The sequence below is a fragment of the Vicugna pacos genome, chromosome 2, assembly GCF_048564905.1.
Source record: "Vicugna pacos chromosome 2, VicPac4, whole genome shotgun sequence".
NCBI classification, from domain to species: domain Eukaryota; kingdom Metazoa; phylum Chordata; class Mammalia; order Artiodactyla; family Camelidae; genus Vicugna; species Vicugna pacos.
This window is the reverse complement of record NC_132988.1, coordinates 34,578,196-34,597,945: the sequence shown is the minus strand read 5'-3', so window position 1 is coordinate 34,597,945 and position 19,750 is coordinate 34,578,196. Positions and strand designations below refer to the sequence as shown.

The following is a 19,750-nucleotide window of genomic DNA, read 5'->3' as shown; positions in this document are numbered from 1 at the left end:
TATTTTGCTAATCTGTAGCACCTGCTTAAATTCTACTGAAAATTAGCAAAGTGCAATTAACTTCAATTTTGTAGTTGGGGATTTTCAGAAAGAAAAAAAAAACCAAAAAACTACCCTCCCTCCAAGAAATGCCTGTTTAGTTAGGATGAGACATTAACATGCTTCTATTACGATAAGCATTTGAGATCCATCTTCATCTTTACACGTTGCCTAATTCCAGTTAGGTTAGTAGAAGAAAAATCTTTTCCTTAGAGCAACCCAATCCACTCCCCTCCTCTGGCCTTTTTCTTTATGTTGGTAAACTACTTCAGCCTCTGCCGTCAATTTTAACAGTTTGTGCCTGAGTACCCTTCGTATTTTGGTGATTAGAGATGTTCAAAACCTGTTCTGACACACAGCCCTTCCTCGCTTCCGATTCCTCTACTTCTTGGGGGTGGAACTAGTTTCTCTGAGTAGAGACGCTGGCAGGGAAAAAGAATGGGGGAAAATTGCATTTAAACTTTTAAAAGTTGAGTCACGGCTGGTTGCACAGCAGAGGCTCCGCAATGTGGAGTAAATACTAAATGTAGTTTGCGTGCCGCGGGGTTGGACTGGGGCGACTTCTGGGGAATCGGCGGGGTCGATCCCCTACCGCTGCGGAGGCCTTGGCCGTGGCCTCCCGCCGCGGCCCCGCACCTCCCCCGCCCCCGGCGGTGTTCGGGCTCCCCACCCCGGCACTGATGTCGCGCGCTTGCGTGCTGCGGCCAAAGCTCCCGACCCAGAGGCCGGCCCCAGAATACCCGGGGCGAGTAGGGGGCGGCGCGCTGGGAGGGAGGAGGGCCGGGGGCGTGGGAGGGCTGGTGGGCGTTGCGGGTGGAGATGTAGAAGATGCGACGCCGCGGCCCGGCCGGTGCCAGACCAGCGGACGCGGTACCCGCGGTTGCAACCACATCCTGGGCTCTGCAGCTTGGGTAGGCGGCCCTTCCGAGAGCAGCGGCCGCGGAGACACCCAGCCCTAACCCCCAGCTCCTAGGCGCTGGGCTCACCGAGCTCTAGGGCCGGCAGAGAGGGAAGCAGCGGAACAGCGCGAGGCTGGGGGCCCGCGGGCGCGGCCGCGTGCCGCGGGGCGGGAGGCTGGGGGGCCGGGGCCGGGGCCGCGCCTCGGAGCGCGTCGGAGGCCGGGGCCGGGGGGCGGCGGCTCCCCGCGCGGCTCCAGGGGCTCGGGAATCCCGGCAGGGCCCTGGTGGGGCCATGGCAGCTGGGAGCATCACCACGCTGCCCGCCCTGCCGGAGGACGGCGGCAGCGGCGCCTTCCCGCCCGGCCACTTCAAGGACCCCAAGCGGTTGTACTGCAAAAACGGGGGCTTCTTCCTGCGCATCCACCCCGACGGCCGAGTGGACGGGGTCCGGGAGAAGAGCGACCCTCACAGTGAGTGCTAGCCTGCTCTTCCTCCCCTGTGCCGTTTTAAATTCCTGCGGTTCTCTCCCCTGCCTCTGCCTTCCAGCCTCCGCGCTCCTTCCTTCTTTTCACTCTGACCCCAGTGGGACTTGTGGTTTCTCTCCGCGCGGCCCTCGGCGGTTTCAGGTTCACCACTCGCCCCGGCCTCCCCCGAGCTGCGGTGGCGGGTAGACGCTCCCCCAGGCTTTGGAGTGTGCCAGTTTCCCCTGGTAAACCAGCCCCCTGGGTCTGGAGCCGCAGAGCGCCTGGGCCTTGCCGGCCGGCTCCCTGCGCGCAACCTGTCGTGTCGGGGATGCCCGGCCTCGGAGCAGAGGTGAGCTGCTCGCCCAGGTGCCGCCCGCGACCCCAGCCTGAAGTTGAGACCCCTTGTCTCTGGGATGCGCGCAGTCCCGCCGACAAAGCCAGGAGGGACCAAAGCCTAATTAAACTTTCCTTATTGGAAAAAATACCTTTCCAGAGTCTTGCCCTTAAATTCTAATTCTGTAGGATCCGAGGCAGCAGGCACACTGTCCTCCCCCACCCACTTCTATTTTTCCCCCGAATTTCCGAAAGCAGAAAGTGCAAAAAATACGGACTTTATTAATAAGGTGCTATAGATCTTTGTTTCAATAGTGAGAACTGCAAAACCTTTAATCTTTCACGTGCAGAGTTATTAGCTGTGGGACCTTGAGTGACACTTAACCCTTTGAGCCCATTTCGTTATCACGAAAGTGGGGATAATATCTACCTTGCATCAGGTTTGAGGATCAAATGAGAATTTATATGAGAAGTGAGCAAAGCACTCAATTTACTGGTCTACACTTTTGTTTTCTTTAAAAAATAATCCGTGGTTATAGAATTAACACTGGCCTAAGTCATTAGTTCTCAAACTTCAGGGGTGCATTAGAATCACCTGGAAGGTTTGTTGTAACACATTGCTGAGTCATCTCCCAGAGTTTCTGATTCCATAGATCTGGAGTGGGGCCTGATAAATTTGCATTTCTAACAAGTTGCCAGGTGATGCTCACCGTGGACCACACTTTGAGACCCGCTGGTCTAGAGAAAATAGGAAGAAAAAGGTATAAAATGGGCTGATTAAAAACACTGATTTTGAAGTGAGAGAAAGAGATCAGATATGTTTTAACTGTCATCCTGTAAGTGTAGGTAAAACATCTGTTTTAAAAGCTGTTTGCTTTGCGAGTCCTTTATGGGTTTCAGGTGGCAAACCTGATCCTAACCTGATCCTTCTTTGCCCAAGAAAAGACCCACAAGAGTTGATCTTTAACCTAATGATGCTAATGGTGTGTCCTTCACGCTGGGGTGAGGGGGTAGGAAGAGGAGGAAGCTCTGCAGTCAAACCTGAGTTGACAAAATTCAGGAATGGGAAATGTGCTTTTATAAAAATTGAGTTTTTATTGATTCCAAAATAGCAGCAAGCAAAAGACGCAGGTCTGTCATTTTTTTTCGGGCCTGCCATAATTAAAAAAACTTATCAACCCCTTACATTATTCAGTAAAACTGGAAAGACGCTTATAGCCCAATGTGTTATAACAAACCTTCCAGGTGACTCTAATGCACCTCTAAAGTTTGAGAACTAATGACTTAGGCCAGTGTTAATCCTATAACCAAAGATTATTTTTTCAAGAAAACAAAGGCATAGATTAGTAAATTGAGTCTTCTGCTCACTTTTTATATAAATTCTCATTTGATCCTCAAACCTGATGCAAGGTAAATACTATCCACACTTTCATGATGAGGAAATGGGCTCAAGGGTTAGTGCTCTTTCTCTATTTTGGTAACTTAAATAGGTTTCTTGAAATTGTTTTTGTGTTTGGAGTTTGTTCTGCAGTTGTCTGCCAGGCTGGCCCGGCTGATCAGGGCAAGGTGCATATGTGTCCCAATTTGTTTTGCTCTTTTCTAGTAGCACAAAAAGGAGCATGTTGTATGACTAGAAGACAGAAGAACTATCCTCCCGATTAGGTTCCTATTGCAGCTTCCCATAGTACTCATTTTTTTTTTCAAGCATTTTATTGGTTGCAATTTTTTTCTTTAGAGCAAAACTGTAGGGGCTAGCAACTGAGGGTAATTCTGAAGTGCTTACCACATTACCATGCTTGTAAATACGACTGTTAACTTTTTATTCCCAATTCTGGGTTGCACTGTTATTTTTGCAATCTTATTTTAACTCAGTGGTACTCAAATAGGGTTGATACTGCTCCTACCCCGGGAACATCTGGCAATGCCTGGAGACATTTTTGGTTGTCCTATATCTGGAAGGCTGCTACTGGCATTTAGTAAGGAGAGGCTAGGGATGCTGTTAAATATCCTATAGTGCACACCTCCCTAGTCCCTTAGCAAAAAATGTTCTGACCCTAAATCTTACTAGTACCAAGGTTCAAAAACCCTGCCAACTTGATAACTAGCTAATGCCAAGATGTTAAAAGTGCAGAGTAGAATAGAATGCTCATCCAGATTTGTGGAGAGCACTGATTTTTTTTCAAATCACCTTTACCAGGCAATAGACAGACAAGAATATAAATCTAAAACTGATAAATTTAGACCGTTTTTGTGTAGCCCAACCTGAACATAAGTTTAAGTACAGGGTTTTTTTTCTGGCATGTCTAAGATATACTGCTAGTTGACCAAACCAGGGGGAGACTAATGGGAAATACGTAAGAAAAAAATGAGTATGGACATGATAATATCCTCTCAACCACATCCCCTCCAGTCCTCAAAACAAAACTGATAAGCAAACATGGAGAAATAAAAGTAGAGTTGATGTTTGCTACCATGTCCTATTGAATTAAGGCTCGTATATCTAAACCTGTTTGAATCTTTGAAAACCCAAGACCCCATTCCTCAAACTGTTTTTCCCAAATGACCTGCAAATCCATCATTGGAGATCTGTTCCTTTGACATTAACACTTTCCGGATGTTTCTAAAATGCAGATACAGTCTGTCTTCGGTATCCACGGGTTCCCCATCTGCGGATACGAGGGGCAGACTGGGCTACGCCATTTTCCATGAGGAGCTTGAGCCTCCGCGGATGCTGATATCTGCTAGGGATGCTGGAATCAGTCCCCTCTGCATACCCAGGGAGGAGTGTACCTCTGAAAGGAAGTGTGAATTAAATTGTGAGTGCAGTTTCTTCCCCAAAAGCTGAGCAGAAGGACTGGAGTTGAGGGGGGGAAGCTTTGAAAACTGGCGTAAATGTGGGGTGAAGGTGAGATGCTGGGATCTGACTCAGGGTTCTGAAGAGGACACAGGGCAGGGCGGTGTGGGGCAGACAGGACAGTGGCAGAAATGAGAGGGGTAAGGTGACTGAACACCAGCGTTTTCAGCTTCTCAGTGTTGCTGTGCTGTTTACTTGTGTTCTGTCTTGAGTTGTTTTCACCTGAAAAGGCCTGTTTTCCTGCACTTTTCTCATAATCCTGGAATAGCCTTCATTTGAAATGAGAGTCTTGATAAGAAACCAAGATAAAAACAGAATCTCTGCTTCTCCAGCGTGTGTGCTGCACACCCACCTACTCTTTGGCATCCTGCATATTTTGACAAGAAGGGTCCCAAGGTCCATGGGAATGTGTAACGTTAAGTGTATACTGTGAAGTAGTGAACCATGTAAAAACATACAGAAGAGAGAACATTTTATCCCAAGTAGCACGCACAGCATGTGGTGGCAGATGGTAAGGGAAAAAGTATGTGCTCGTGTACATTTTAGCATTAAATTCATTCCAGATGCTCTTATTTTGGAAAAAATGAAGGTAGTTAGAAGTGCTGGATCTACCCTTGGGCTTCTCCCAGGAGGTGACTGCCTGCTTGCCACACTCTCTGCGTCCAGGCTCCGGAGGACACTGAGCCTTGAAGAGACCCAGGGACCCGCCCACTCCCACGTGAGCCAGAGATGGGATCCCGGGCTGTCTGACGCCGTGCCCTGTGCCAGGGCACATATTCCCTGCAGCCCCCGTGAACTTGTGAAGCTCAAACGGAGGCTTCAGACCCTTTAGTTCACCAGTCTCATTTTGTAGAAGACGACATTGTGGTTCAGAAAAGTAACTGATTGCCTGAGTGCACCTGCGGGTTCTTGGCCCCTGACTCCATGCCCTCTATCCCTACCCTCCCGCAGCCTCCTGGCTCTCTTCCTTTCAGCCGGAGAACGCGTTCTGGGGCCCCCTTTTAGGCTACCTCCGTTTCAGAGTATTGACATAGCCAGCTTCTCTGAGGATTTCTTACGAGTTCCCAGGTTGCCTCTGGTTGTACTCTGGGGTATTGGAGCAAACCACCGTTCCTTCTCTTTTATGTAAACGGAACTGTTGATTAAATGATACCAGATTCTCCTCTCCCACACTTTTCTGGGTAATATCTGGCAAGTGGATCCCCCCAGTTTGCCTTAATAAGCATGTTATTTACTGTAGTGCTATTTGTGTGCAGTAAACAAATGAAGTAAGAATCTAATAACTCATTTAATTGTGGAAATCATGTAATTGGTACAGCAATGAAAGAACAGTTCATGACTCATAGATATTACCACACCTTAGGAGCCTTTAAAGATGAGTTTGATGCCAAGTGACTTCAGCCTGGAAAAGGCGATAGCCTCTTGTGACATGGCCTGAAGGCTTTCGTTGTGTTTATAAAATGGCCATCGTGTAATTAGACTTTGACAATGGTGTAACCAGCAGGTTCTAAGTATTCTCATTCTGACTTATACTATTTTAAATACATGGCCATGAGTTTTAAGTTTAATTTGAAAATAAATTGTTATAGATGTCATAAAACAAGAACCATCCTTTGTATATTATAAATATAAAATTGACTTTGTTCATCTACGTGTTGATTCTCAGAAATCACTGTCAGCAATATAGAAGAGGGTGATTTAAGGTCTCATGTTATTAAAATCGTTATTTTCAAACCACAAGATGCCTGCACAACAGGATAGTAACTAGACCTGCGCCATAGCCTTTGCTTGTTTTTCCAATTCCAGTTCGATTTTCGAAACACCCTGCTTGGGCCCCTCTGTCCTGTAACACATCTGTAAGAAGGCTGCCTGGAGCATGAGTCTATGACTGGGAATCAGAGCAAGGCAAATCGGCATGTCGGGACACAAACCTTAACCTCATTATCTTGTTCTAGCCAAACAAGAGTACTTTGTTTTTGAACTTGTCATTTTCTGCACTCTGAAATCAGGGATCTGGTTTTATACTTGTGTGTTGTCAGTGCTAAATAAATACTTAATGCTTGGTTGTTTGCAAAATAATTCAGAATAACGATTATCAATGTAGAATTTTGGTTGGACCCCTGGGAACTGCAGTTGTGGCACTACGATTTTCAGTGTTTCCTCGTTGTCTCCGTGGTTGGGGGTTAGCTGTTGCATCTACTGTCTCAGTCAGGTTGTTTATAGCCGTAGAAATTCAGGAGAAGACTAAAGAGAAGTGCTGAGTGCCGGAGAACCTCACCCATGGAGCCGTAGACTGTAGTTCTTAGAAGCCAGACTAGTCCCATTCTAAATTCCTTTGGAATATTCTTATTTTGAAGAGATTTGGAGGGCCTGGAGGCAGCAGCTAGCCGATACTCTGTGTTGAATTCATTTCTTGTCTCAGCTGTCCTCTGTCACTACCTGCATAGGGCGATTTATGAGTTGACCAGTGTATCCTTAATGCTTACTTATTCATTTACAAAGATCAGTAGTGTATATGTTTGCATTTGTTTTGTCAAAGGGCTGTTTATCTCCTCATATTAACTTACCCTCTGAATTGAATGATCCTGTGGAATTCTGAAGTGTAAGGTACACAGATTTGCAAGATACTCTGGGGGAAAAATTTTTTTCAAATTTATTTTATTCTTTTTAGGGAAATTTGTATAAGAATGATATTGCTAGATTCTATGAGTTGCTTATTCTCTGTTCATGATTTAGGCACTTTGAAAAGATACACCTTAAAGTAGAAACTATGACTTCTCCATATAAATAAACATTATGAAAGGCTTGTAGGTTTCACTCAAGGAATTTTCACTAAATATCAGCTGATGGTGAAAACATTCTATATGGACCTTCCCATAGGACAGCTCCTCCTCATGGGCCACACGCTGTATAAAGCCTGGTTGAGGTTTACAGTTCTCTTGGTGCGGTAACATACATTTAGACACTTGGTCAGACTTTTTTTTTCCATTGAAGCATAGTCAGTTTACAATGTTTTGCTGATTTCTGATGTACAGCATAGTGATTCAGTTATCCATATATATATATATATATATATTCCTTTTCATACTCTTTTTCATTATAGGCTATTGCAAGATAGTGAATATAGTTCCCTGTACTGTATAGTAGGACCTTGTTGTTTATCTGTTTTACATATAGCAGTTAGTATCTGCTAATCCCAAACTCTCAATTTTATCCTTCCATCCTCCCCTCCCCCCCGTAACCATAAGCTTGTTTTCTATGTCTGTGAGTCTGTTTCTGTTTTGTAAATAAGTTCAATTGTGTCTTTTTTTTTTTTTTTTAGATTCCACATATAAGTGATATCCTATAGTATTTTTTTCTCTTTCTGGCTTCACTTAGAATGACGATCTCCAGGTCCATCCATGTTCCTGCAGATGGCATTATTTTATTCCTTTTTATGGCTGAGTAGTATTCCATTCTGTCAACATACCACAGCTTCTTCAGCCAAGCATCTGTTGATGGACATTTAGGTTGCTTCCATGTCTTGGCTATTGTAAATAGTGCTGCTATGAATATTGGGGTGCATGTATCTTTTTGGTCTTACCAGTTTTATCAGATCTTATCAGTCTTTTAATGAAGATGATTATATGTAACAAAATTGTATTTGGAAAATATTTTGGAATCTTAGAAGTTAGCTATTAGCATTTTTTAGGGTAATCTATAGAAAGGTGAATCATTTCATAGGGTAATTAGTTTAAAACTCTCACTACAAATTCTATTTTGTTTTAAAAGCACTAAGATTTTTATCATGTAGTGTGTGATATAAAATTCCTCAGGTTTGCTGTGCATTAGTTGTTCATTCTTTTGGGCCAAGAGCATATAGCATCCTGTACTCTCCTCTTCTACTTCATCTCCTTTTCTTTCTTTAACTCTGGATTTTGCTCCCAGTATTCTACTTGAATCATTCTGGACCTCAGCATTCTTCCAGTTCCATCACGTTTACTTACCCAATTTGTCATCTTGCTTCTGACATTTGATACCACTGTCTGCCTCTGTCTTCCTGAGAATTCCTTGGCTTCTGTAACACCATATCAACCTTGTTTCCTTTCATCTCATCCAATTGTCTTTTCCTCTGGGTTCTCCTTCTTTTGGTCTTTTGCTTTCGTATTCCCTAAGGCTCTGTTTTTGGCCCTTTTCCCTTCTGTGTACTCCTGTTCCTTCAGCAGATCGTGTATTGTCTCCATCTCTGATTTCCCATCTGTGTGTTAGTTCCGTGTTTCTTGCTGCTGGAAGGACAGATACACCTCCACAGCCGCAACTCAGCCTGTGTGAAATGGAGCATCATTTCCCCAAACTAGCATTCTTCCTACAAATTTGTTTGTAGTGAAATTATTCTTTAGTCTCCAAAGCTAGGCACCTTGGCGCCTTCCCTGCCTCAGTGACTTTTCTTTGCCCTCGCTCTAGATTTCCTCGTCCTTTACTTATCTATGATCAGACTCTCTCTGACTTTCCCTCTTAAATGTGAGCTACCTCAATCTTACTTCTCGCTCTTTACCATCCACGCTCCCCTGATGCTGCCAGAGTTCTGTGCTTTGATTACAGTCTCTAATCTGACAGAACCATCACTATTGCAACGATTGGCCTTTCCTCATGTGATCCTTGTTTTTGAAAAATCCTTCTTTTTCTTATTAATTCCTCTCTCACACCCTCTTCCCACTCCCATCTTTATCTGGAAAAATATTTTAAGAGCAGGCTCAACAGTCTTCCCCTTTGCAAAACTTCCTTCTACCTTTCCCAGGGAGAATTTAGTCTTTCTACCTCTGTTTTCCCCATAGTGCTTACTACATATTCTTCTGCAGAACTTAATGATTTTTGTTGTAATTAATTTTGTACATATTTGTCTCCTGTGCTGGGACTGTGAGCTCCTTGTAGGCAAGGACTGGGTCAGATGTTCTGTCCTCCCACAGTGTCCATTCAAAGAATGTGTGTTAAGTTCAGCATGTACCCAGCACATTAAGCCAAGTCTTCTAACTTCCTTTCTGTCTACTCACATCCTCCTTCTCCTCTTAGCCTTTAATTGGCTGCCTTTCCCTGAACAGGAAGGTCCTCTCAACCCTCTTACCTGATCTCAGTCCTGGGCATATGTCAAGCCCCATTTCTTTCATACCATCTGGTACTGTTTTTCCTGCGTACTATCTCAGAATTCTCTCTAATAGCTTGGTGTGTTTTAACTTCCTGTCCTTCAATTTTATTGGAAATTCCTAGTTGGCAAGGATTTAAAAAAAAATTAAACAACATTACTGAATTATCCTTTAATCTCTTTTCTACTGAGTCCTGAGACTGGACTTACCCTGGGGTCCCCTTGGCTCCTGCTAAATGAATGACCAGGCTGAGGCCCATGAAGAGGTTCAGTCCACATTGTCAAATGAGCTAGAACTCTCAAAAAAAAAAAAACATAAATACTTCAGTAGGAAGGGTGTAAAATGGATAAACTGAATGTAGCATCACTGTGGTTCCTTCTGCAGACATCTTTCATATTATTCAAAGGAAGCAATAAAGGGTAAAACATAATCATTTATTATGATGACTTTTTACTGTGGAAGTCTTCTTTTTAGCTGTTGAATAACATGTCAATATTTCTAGCCAATTCCAGAACTAGTTATAATCCTATACTAAATAATGCAGATCTGAGAATTCATACTTGAATCAGACATTTTAATCCTTAAATCTCTCTCTCAAGTCTAAAACCAGTGAATCATTTTATAAATTAGGGTTAAGAACTGTCTGGTACCACTGTTAGTAGCCCTTTTGGCTGTAAGGAAATGGCACAAATAGTTTCATCCTAATATTCATTCAGATTTATGAGCCAGTATTCGTCACAACAATCTGAAAACTCTCAAAAGGATAGAAATTGTATGACAAAGTGAGTCATAGTCTTTGTGATGTGATGTCTGCAAGGGTGGGTGGGAGAGATTGCTGAATGACCAGTCTCATTCTACTCCTTTCTAAGCTGAATCATTTTGCAAATAGAAAACAATTCATAGGTTGTAGGTGGTCATAACATAAATAGGAAATGGAAAGGAGTAACAGTCGTACAATACCTTCATTTAAAAAATTAGTTTTTGGAACATAACACTTGATGAAAAGTCTGTTTTGAATTAGAAATGAAGTTAATCTACTGCCTAATATGTATCTTTTATGTCTGTCACATGTCTTCTTGATATATTTTCATTTTTCTATTAATTTTCTTTTCTTGCCTAGCTTTTTTAAAAAATTCTTTCATGTCATTTGACCTTTCTCTTCATAGCTATTTGTAGCTTTGGCTCATTTGAAGATTGCGTGTGTGTGTGTGTGTGTATGGGGGAAGTGTCATTTATTCACTGGCTGGGTGACTACTTGAACTGGATGGGGACTCAAGAAGAAAGTCCCTTTCATCTTGGAAATTCTGAATCTGAGATGATGTAATCCTGCATTCTGCATAGTTGGCCCTCTTTTCTTTTTGTCTCACTGGAAGCAAAAATTTGGAGAGCCTTTTTTTCTAAGTCAAATTTAATCTTTAATCTTTAAATGTAAGATTGATTAACCTTACTTTCCTATCTTTGAGGCAAGGCATTTGTCAAAACAATTATGTGAGAAGATAAATATTCTATTTTGAGTATGTTTCTTAGTTTTAAAATATCTTGCATAATATTTACAACCCAACAATTTATATTATATTCCACTAATATAATGCAAGTAAAATTGGGAAGGCAGTCTTGCTAACTGGTTTAGTAGAGGACACTAATATATGAAGAAGACATGTAACAGATGTTGGATTAAAAAATGAGTTACAGCAGTACCTTCATTGGTTACAGGGTGGGAAAAGTGAGACACAGTTGTTTTGGAGAGAGGGTATTAAAGCCATGAAGAGGTCTTGGGGTCTCTCCAGCCCTCACCAGACACCTAGGGAGACTGCCATGGCAACTCAGCAAAGTCCCTGAACCTTTGTAGAGGAGGGGCCAGTTGTTTGGCCTTCCCTTATGTATTCCTAGGACCTTATTTACTGAGTGTTTTTTGAATGAGTGAATGAATGCTGTTCTTCAGAACAGGCTCTGTCAGCTTTACAAAGAGTATATTGAATCTTCTTACTATCTTATGAAAAAAGTATCATTATCCTCATTTTACAGGTAAGGGAGGAGTTTTTGCTATTGGTTTTTCAAAACATGATCTCTTTGTTTGTGACAAGTAATTAATGTGCCTTCCAGACTTAGTGTTTAGAATACAGGCTCATGGGCAGAATTCCAGATGGACAGGGTAGCAGAAATTTGAACAGAAATAGTTTAAAAAATAGGAAAATATATACAAAATCTTGTGGTAGCTCACAGTGAAAAAAAATGTGACAATGAATATATGTATGTTCATGTATAACTGAAAAATTGTGCTCTACACTGAAATTTGACACATTATAAAATGACTATAACTCAATTAAAAAAATGTTTAAAAAAAAACCTCTTCCTGTAACCTTTACTATGTCTAGCAGAGTTAAGATCTCTGCCATCTTTTCTCCCACTCCTTTATTGCATTCTTTTTTGTTTAGAAAATATTTCTGTCATGATTTAGTATGAAACAGTCCATTAATACTGAGGGGTTGTTTTCTGAAGAACTCAAAGATTTTTAAGTGGCATATTTAATTTAAAAATTAAAATAGAGGTAATAGGATATAATTAAGAATAAAAACTATGTAAGAGTGGATTGAACCTTAAAGACAAGGTCTGAAAAATTAAAATGCAGAATAACTAGGGCATTCAGAAAATGCAAAGGGAATAACTAAAAGAATGTTTAAAAAGTATAGTTAGGTCCTTTCAGGGAAATTTGAAATAGGCTCATTATTTAAGGACATTTAGTATAAGATTAAAAAAAAAATACCAAAAGAAAAAAATCAGATGTCCTTGGACTTGTTTTATTTAATCTTCTTCACCAAGTGAAATTGTCAGTCAACTAATAGACTGTCTAGTATGTGAGGAAATTAAGACTGAGATAGAAAAAGAGAGATGAAGAAAGAGCTTAGCTAGACATCTAGAAATGTGTCTAAAATGAAACTCCTTTCCTTGACTTTCCCCCTTTTTTGACTCCTCTGTATTTTAAATTTATAAAATTTCTTGCCAGCCAGGCCCACCTCTTGTAGTAAATTTCTACCCTTCATGTTCCTCAGCCCTCACGTCCACTTCTCAAGCAGGATGCATTTTAGTTCTGCTGCGCCTCTGACACTCACGCTGTCTCTGCATTGTTGCTGCAGCTGTTCTAGTTCTGTCCCTGACTGTTGGAACTTCCTTCTAACCGATCCCATCTGTATGAGTTTGCCATGGCTGCTGTAACAAAATAAACAGACATTTATTTTCTCATAGTTTGGAAGGCTGGAAGTCCAAGGTTAAGGTGTCAGCAGGTTTGGTCTTTCTGAGTCCTTTCCTTTTCTGGCAGACAAACGCCGCCTTGCTGCCTTTTCACATGGTCATCTCTCCGCACACATACAGATTTCCTCTTCTTGTAAGGACACCATTCAGATTGGGTTAGGGCCCACCCTGATGGTGTCATTTTAACTTAATCACCTCATTAGAGGCCCTGCCTCCACATACAGTCATTGTCTGAGGCGCTGGGACTTAGGGCTTCAGCATATGAATGAGTGGGTGGGGACACAATTCAGCCCATGACACCCTGTAATCAACTGGATATTGTTCTTTGGCAGAGTAATCTTTCAGAAGAGCAGCTTTGATCTTATTTTTTCTCTCTTCAGAAGAACATTATGGGCTTGAAAGAGTCCAGTCTGCTGGTACACACATTGCTTAGAGATGTAGGCACTGTTCAAAGTCAATGAGAATTACAGAGAATAGGAAAGTGACCAGCAGGTGGGTGGTTGTCTTAGATATCAAAAAGTGGGATGAAGGTATTTTCTCAAAACTGTAGTAGGTAGTAAGCTGGATGTAGGCCCTTTAAAGAAAAATTCCAAGAGGCCTGAGGATACTGAATAAAGAAAATAACTGAGAAAGCAGTAAATAGCATAATAATGTAATGGAAGAGTGGTAACATACATGGGCTTAATATGTTGATTTCAGTGAAACATCTGACCAGATTTCCCATAACAACCTTCTTCAGAAGGAGCACGTTTTCTCTGGGAGAGAGTCTAGAGTTTTCCATGTTTGGGCTTCTTAGGCCAGGGCCCAAGAACAGAATCACCCTTGATGAACTGGAAGTATGCTCTCCCACTAAAAGGTAAAAAATTAAAGATAAATAAAATTGGTGATACGGAAGTTTTCTTAATAGATAACTGACTCTATTATCTAATTACCACCCAAAAGTAAAGCTTTAAATTCTAATAATAATTCGAAGTTATAATCTTTTGCTAGACCCTCCACCCGACTTTAAACAGCAGCATAGCTAACATCTTCATACAGCAGTAGAATTCATTTAGTGATTTACATGTATGTTTTACAGCTCAAGTAATTTTTCTTGGAAGCCATTGCAGGAAGTTACGTTACTCAAAAAGTAGAAACTCTTTGAGTGTTTCAATGAGATTAAGGGGAAAAAAGAAAACTAGTTGGCATATCTGTTTGGTTACACCTCTTTTGAGTATTTTCCAGACTTATTTTTAACCGTGTGAATGATGTGGAACAGTAGAGCTTTTATGTTGTAGAATTCTGAAGAATCTTGGCTTTGCCTGTGATATGACCTCCAGAAGTGGGTGGGTATTCCCATCAGGCACCTCGGTTTTCCTCCAGAGAGCCTAATGCTCACCAGCCTTAATGACAGTTAAAGCACATGGTTTTGCTCTGTATGTAGGCAAGAGAGCAGAACCTTTTATAAGTCCTGCTATGGGAAATAGTATTTACTGGAGCCCCACTCAAGGATATACAGTACATCTTTCCTCCAGGTTGGGGACTTTAACCTGGGTGGTTCACGGAAGAGCTTCAGGTTTACATAATTCCTTGAAAATACATGCAAAATATCGTGTCAGGGTGTTTTTCTAAGAGGATACCTAACCTTTTTTCAGATTCTCAGAAACTTGTCCATGTCCCAAAATATATTAAGGACATTGCCACTGATAACTGAAGTATATCTTCTAATTAACTGGACCATCAGTGGGAGAAGCAATTTGAATGTGTTGGGGTGAGCCTGTAGTTTATGGTGAGTGATTTTTGAGAGTAACATCTCTGTGAAACTCATCTCTCAGTTAATTCTAAGGAGTATTTAAGGCTGCTCTTGTATGTAGTGCCCACTCTTGAGAGAAATTTCTCTCTGGTAACTCTGTCAGAACTAGTTATGCTTCTTCTTAGTGGCCAGTTTGTTTTAACCCAGTTTAATGGACTCTGGAAAACCTGTTATTGCTCCTGGCTTCTAGAAAGCCAAATACGTGATCTCCTTCTAGCAGGTATAATAATCTCAGTCCTGGCTTCACCAGTTTTCAACTCTTCTTTTCTATTTGCCTTATTTAAAAGCCATTAAAAATTTTTTTTGTCTTGGTATATTGTCAGTATCTTTGTAACTCATGTTAAATATTATTTGGGATCAGATAAGTTATACCGCAATGAAAAATAGTGTACTTACTGATTTGTTATTTTAACCACAGAGTGGCTGCTATGTCGTCATATATAGCGTTGGGTGCTAGGGATTAAAAGTCAAATCAGATAGGCCCCTAACACCTGAAAGTAACACAATATTGTAGATCAACCATACTTTAATTTAAAAAAGGCTCCTGCTCCTTAAGATGTGTACTGTCTGGCAGGACAAGAAAGAGCTGTAAGTCAGTAAGGGCCCTGAAATGTCACAGCTGCTTTGCTTGTGTTGTGTCCTGTGGGAAGAGTGAAGTCATATGAAGGAAGACAGTCGATTCTAATAGGAAAGTCAGAAAGGGCTTCCAACAGGAGTGACTGCTGAATGGAGTGTTAGGAAGCAAGTATGTGCTTGCCAGGCAGCTGACTGTTACCTAATTACCACCAAAAAGTGATGCTTTACGTTCTTGTTATAAACAAAGTTACACTATATACTAGGCCCTCTACCCAACCTTTAACAGCTATGTGGCTAGTAGCCCCATAAAGCAGGAGGGTTCATTTCGTTATTTACATAGATGTTTTGCAATCAACTAATTTTCCTTGGAAGGTACTATTTTCTGGGGTGTGTGAATATGAAGGAACAGAGAGAGGAGAAGTAACCATCGGTTCCTGTCTTGGGAGGGTGGAGCTGTGGGTGGGGTCTTTGATCATCGGTCACACAGGGGGACGCAGCACACTAGCGGACTGACTGCTGATGAGCAGCGCTCAGGCCTGTGCCAGCTCGTTAGAAGGAACCCACTTCTCACGCACTCCATCCCCTTGGCTTGTTTCCACTTAAGTCCCAATCAGAGATGCGTGGCCTTGATCATTATCAATATAACTGCTTTACTCTGCTTTGGGAAATGATGCTTAATTAGTACTTGAAAGTAGGACATTATTTCTAATTCACTAAGTCAAAGCACATCATAAATCTAAATCTAAATCTATTCTGCAAATGTATTTTACTATTCTAAGGTGAGAGGATAATAACTGTTCTTTAGAAAACTATGCTGGTGGAACAGTGACTTGGGAAAGATGTGAAGGGGCTGGATGGGGTCACAGAGGGATGGGTTAAACTTCATGGAAGCAGTAGGGATAGGAGGAGAGCAGTGCTGGTGCAGTTTGGACTGACCCTGTGGACCGGGTTTGATGCACGGGGGCAGCAGTGCTCACGGCAGGTCAACCTGACTGGAGTCTCATCACAGAGGCTCGCCCTGCTGTGTGAAGATGCTGCCTAGGGCAGTGACTCAGCAGATGCTTATCTCCCAATGATCTGGCAAGCCAGTTTTTAAGAGGACTGCATTAGTCAGGGTTCTCCAGAGAAAAAGAACTATTAGGAGCTATATCTGAGACAGAGTGGGGAGGAGGAGAGGGGCAGGGGGAAGGAGAGATTTTTTTTAAGAAAGTGGTTCGTGTAATTTTGGAAGCTGACAACCTGTCAGGATGGAGACCCAGAGAACCCATGCTGATGCTGTGGTTCAAGTTCGAAAGGTCATCTGCTGGCAGAATTCCTTCTTACTCTGGGGAGGTCAGTCTTGTTCTACCCAGGCCTTCAAGTGATTGAATGAGGCCACCCACATTGTGGAGGACAATTTGCTTTACTCAGAGTCTGTCTGTTTAATATAAATCTCATTCAAAATCACTCCAACGGAAACATCCGGAATAATGTTTGACCAAATATCTGGGCACTGTGGCCCAGCCAAGTTGACACATGAAATTAACAATCCCAGGGCCCTTGTTGGCATAAATCCTAGACTGGCCTGAGTGCTCAATCCTGGCTTGGATAGGACCACTTTATTCACAGTGATGTCCCAAGGATGTGGAGCAGACTGTTCCTGGTAGAGACACTAGACTGGCCTCTTATTAATACTGAGATCGTTTAGTTTTGCTTTGGTCCCCAGCTCACCACTGAGGCCACAAGGAGGCACCTCCTTCTATGACTGGTGCTTGCCTGGGGGCATGGAAGCTAGCAGCTTTCTCTGCCCGCTCCTCCTTTCCTCTCCCTTCTCCTTCTCCTCCTTTAAATTGAGATATAATTGACATACAGCATTGTACTAGTTTTAGTTGTACAATATGATTTGAGGTATGCATATATTGTGAAATGATCACCACGGTATGTTTAGTCAACACCTGTCGTCTCACATAGTTAGATTTTTTTCCTTAGGATGAGAACTTCTAAGATCTGCCCTCCTAGCAACTTTCAGTTGCAACACAGCATTGTTAACTGTCATCTCCGTGCTGTGTGTTACATCCCAGGACTTACTTGTCTTGTAATTGGAAGTTTGTACATTTAGACCACCTTTACCCATTTTGTCCACCTCCCCAGCCCCCTTCTTCTGGCAATCAATCTGTTCTCTGTATCTATGAGGTGTTTTTTTTTTTATTATTCCACATATAAATGAGATCATGCGGTATATATCTTTGTCTGTCTGACTTATTTCACTTAGCATAATGCCCTTAAGGGCCATCCTTGTTGTCACAAATCGTAGGATTTTCTCCTTTTTTTTATGGCGAATGATTTTCCTATGTTGTGTGTGTGTGTGCGCATTTTACATTTTCTTTATCTTTTCATCCATCTGATGGGCACTTAAGTTGTTTCCATGTCTTGGGTATTGTAAATAGTGCTGCAGTGAACATGGGTGCAGATTTTTTTCTTTCTTGGGCTAGTGATTTTGTTTTCTTTGTATAAATACCCACAAGTGGAATTGGATCATACAGTAGTTTTATTTTTAATTTTCTGAGGAACCTCCAAACTGTTTTTCATTAGCTCTTCTTGTTCTCTTTTTCTTCCCCTGACGTGTGTGGGTTAGTTTTGCTTCTCTAGGATTTCTGGAAACAAGGATGATGATCCTATTCCAGAAAAAGAGATATTATTAAATTAAACAAACAAACAAAAAAGGATTCCCAGCAAGATGACAGTAATACTTACATGTGGAGATGTTTTGGGCTGCTGTTGCCTGTGGTCATGGGTAGGATTACTGCTGTCCCTGGTCCCTGTCAGCTCCCATCTGCTCTGAAGTCTCCCCCGCTCCTCCCCCATCACAGAAGTGAACTGGCCTCAGATGCCTGTTCCTGAGGACCTGACAGCAGAGGGGAGTTGAGCCTGCAGTCCAATTGGGTGAAACAGATGCTAGTTTTTTTTTTTTTAAGTCACATTCTAGTCTGAGCTTGGAAATGTCTGTTGCTTCTGTTTTAGCATCATCCTCTTCTCTTGTAGAGGAAAATTAGCTCTGGTTAGAAGCAGGGACATCAGCATAACTAGAGGCACTTCTGCTGTAGGTTGTCCGAGACTGAAGAGAAGGAAGGGAAGGTGGTGGTTCCCAGATGACTTTTTGCTTTTCAGAACATATCACTGGCACTGCTGGGAGAGAGCAAGGAACGTGAGGAGGTGCGATTAGGTGCTGGGCCAGGTGCAGGGGAGTGTTTCCAGGGACCACCGATCTCCCTTACCTGCACCCTGGACTGGTGGTTCTCCTTAACTAGTTCTCTTTGTCTATGTCCTCAGGAGCAAGATGCCTCCCCATTGGGAAGCTAGAAGGCCATGCCATACAGTACCACTGGATACACAGAGATGTCAGTGTGCTGATTTTGTAGCAGAATGGCACAAAATGACAAACCTTCTTTGGTGGCTTGAGTTGCTGTTAAAAAAAAAAAAAGACTGAATGATGAGCTTTGCTTGGCTGACAGAATGAGTGAATTCGTTTTAGGGAACATTGAGGGACTTTGTGCTCGTCAGTTTTTTCTTAGGAGGCAAGGTTGTCTTCGAGAGGGAGAGGTGTGGCTGCAGGCCAGGCCTGTGGGGCAAGGTGTGAGTTTGGTGGCTGCTGTGGAAAACAGGAGAAGAGAGCCCTGTGACATGCCCATGGTGGCTAACCGTGTGCTGAGGGCCCACTCGAGGGCTGGAGACCCCACATTCCTAATAACACCACTCTGGACGGTTGGGTCCACGCCACGTACATTTCCAACAGTGCAAGGGCAGGAGTGGAGAAGCCAGATGGCCATGTTGATCCAAAAATTGGGGCTTGGCTTTAAGAAGTGCTAGAAAGAAAAAGCAGGAGAGTTGCATGATGCCCCACAGACTTTAGAGTGACAAGGAAGGGAAACCCAAGAGGCTGAGGAGGGGTAGGTACATGGTGGAGTCAAGATCAGTTAAGCCATTGAGGCTGAAAAACCAGCCAAAGGAAATGAGCCTGTACCACTCAGAGTTTGGGGTGAAGCAGCTCTCGAATGATGGCAGGGCCGTGAGGATAGTGAATGCAGGTTGCTGGATTCAATCAGCCAAGGATCTTGAGGCTACATTGTTGGTGGGTCTTCTCCAAGAACAGTGAAGTCTTTTGAGATGATGGCAAGAGACATGAGGTACCAAGTTCCAAGGTCTTCAGTGAGTGATAGTGACCAGTCAGTGGGTAGCACTGGCAAAGAGGAAGAGAGAGGATGGACCCTGAAGAAGGAAAAACTTTAGTATGGTGACACAAAATTAACGTTGTAGATGCTGCTGCAGGAAGCCGGGAAATGGCTTCATACGCTAAGAGGGGAGAGACCAGATCCCAGTTGAACATGGCTGTTTGGAAGACTTGGCTGGACCCCAGTGTGCTGGAGTCCCAGTGGTGTTGCAAGCAG

General features: G+C 42.7%; 1 protein-coding gene across 1 annotated transcript in view; it reads left to right on the top strand.

The window, feature by feature from the left end:
- Positions 1–704: 704 nt before the first annotated feature.
- Positions 705–19,750, top strand: part of FGF2 (fibroblast growth factor 2) — a 56,991-nt gene continuing 37,945 nt past the window's right edge. The window contains 2 exon segments of the mRNA XM_072938136.1: positions 705–953; positions 955–1,408. Coding sequence (XP_072794237.1) covers positions 720–953; positions 955–1,408 — 688 coding nt within the window. The 5' untranslated portion in view covers positions 705–719.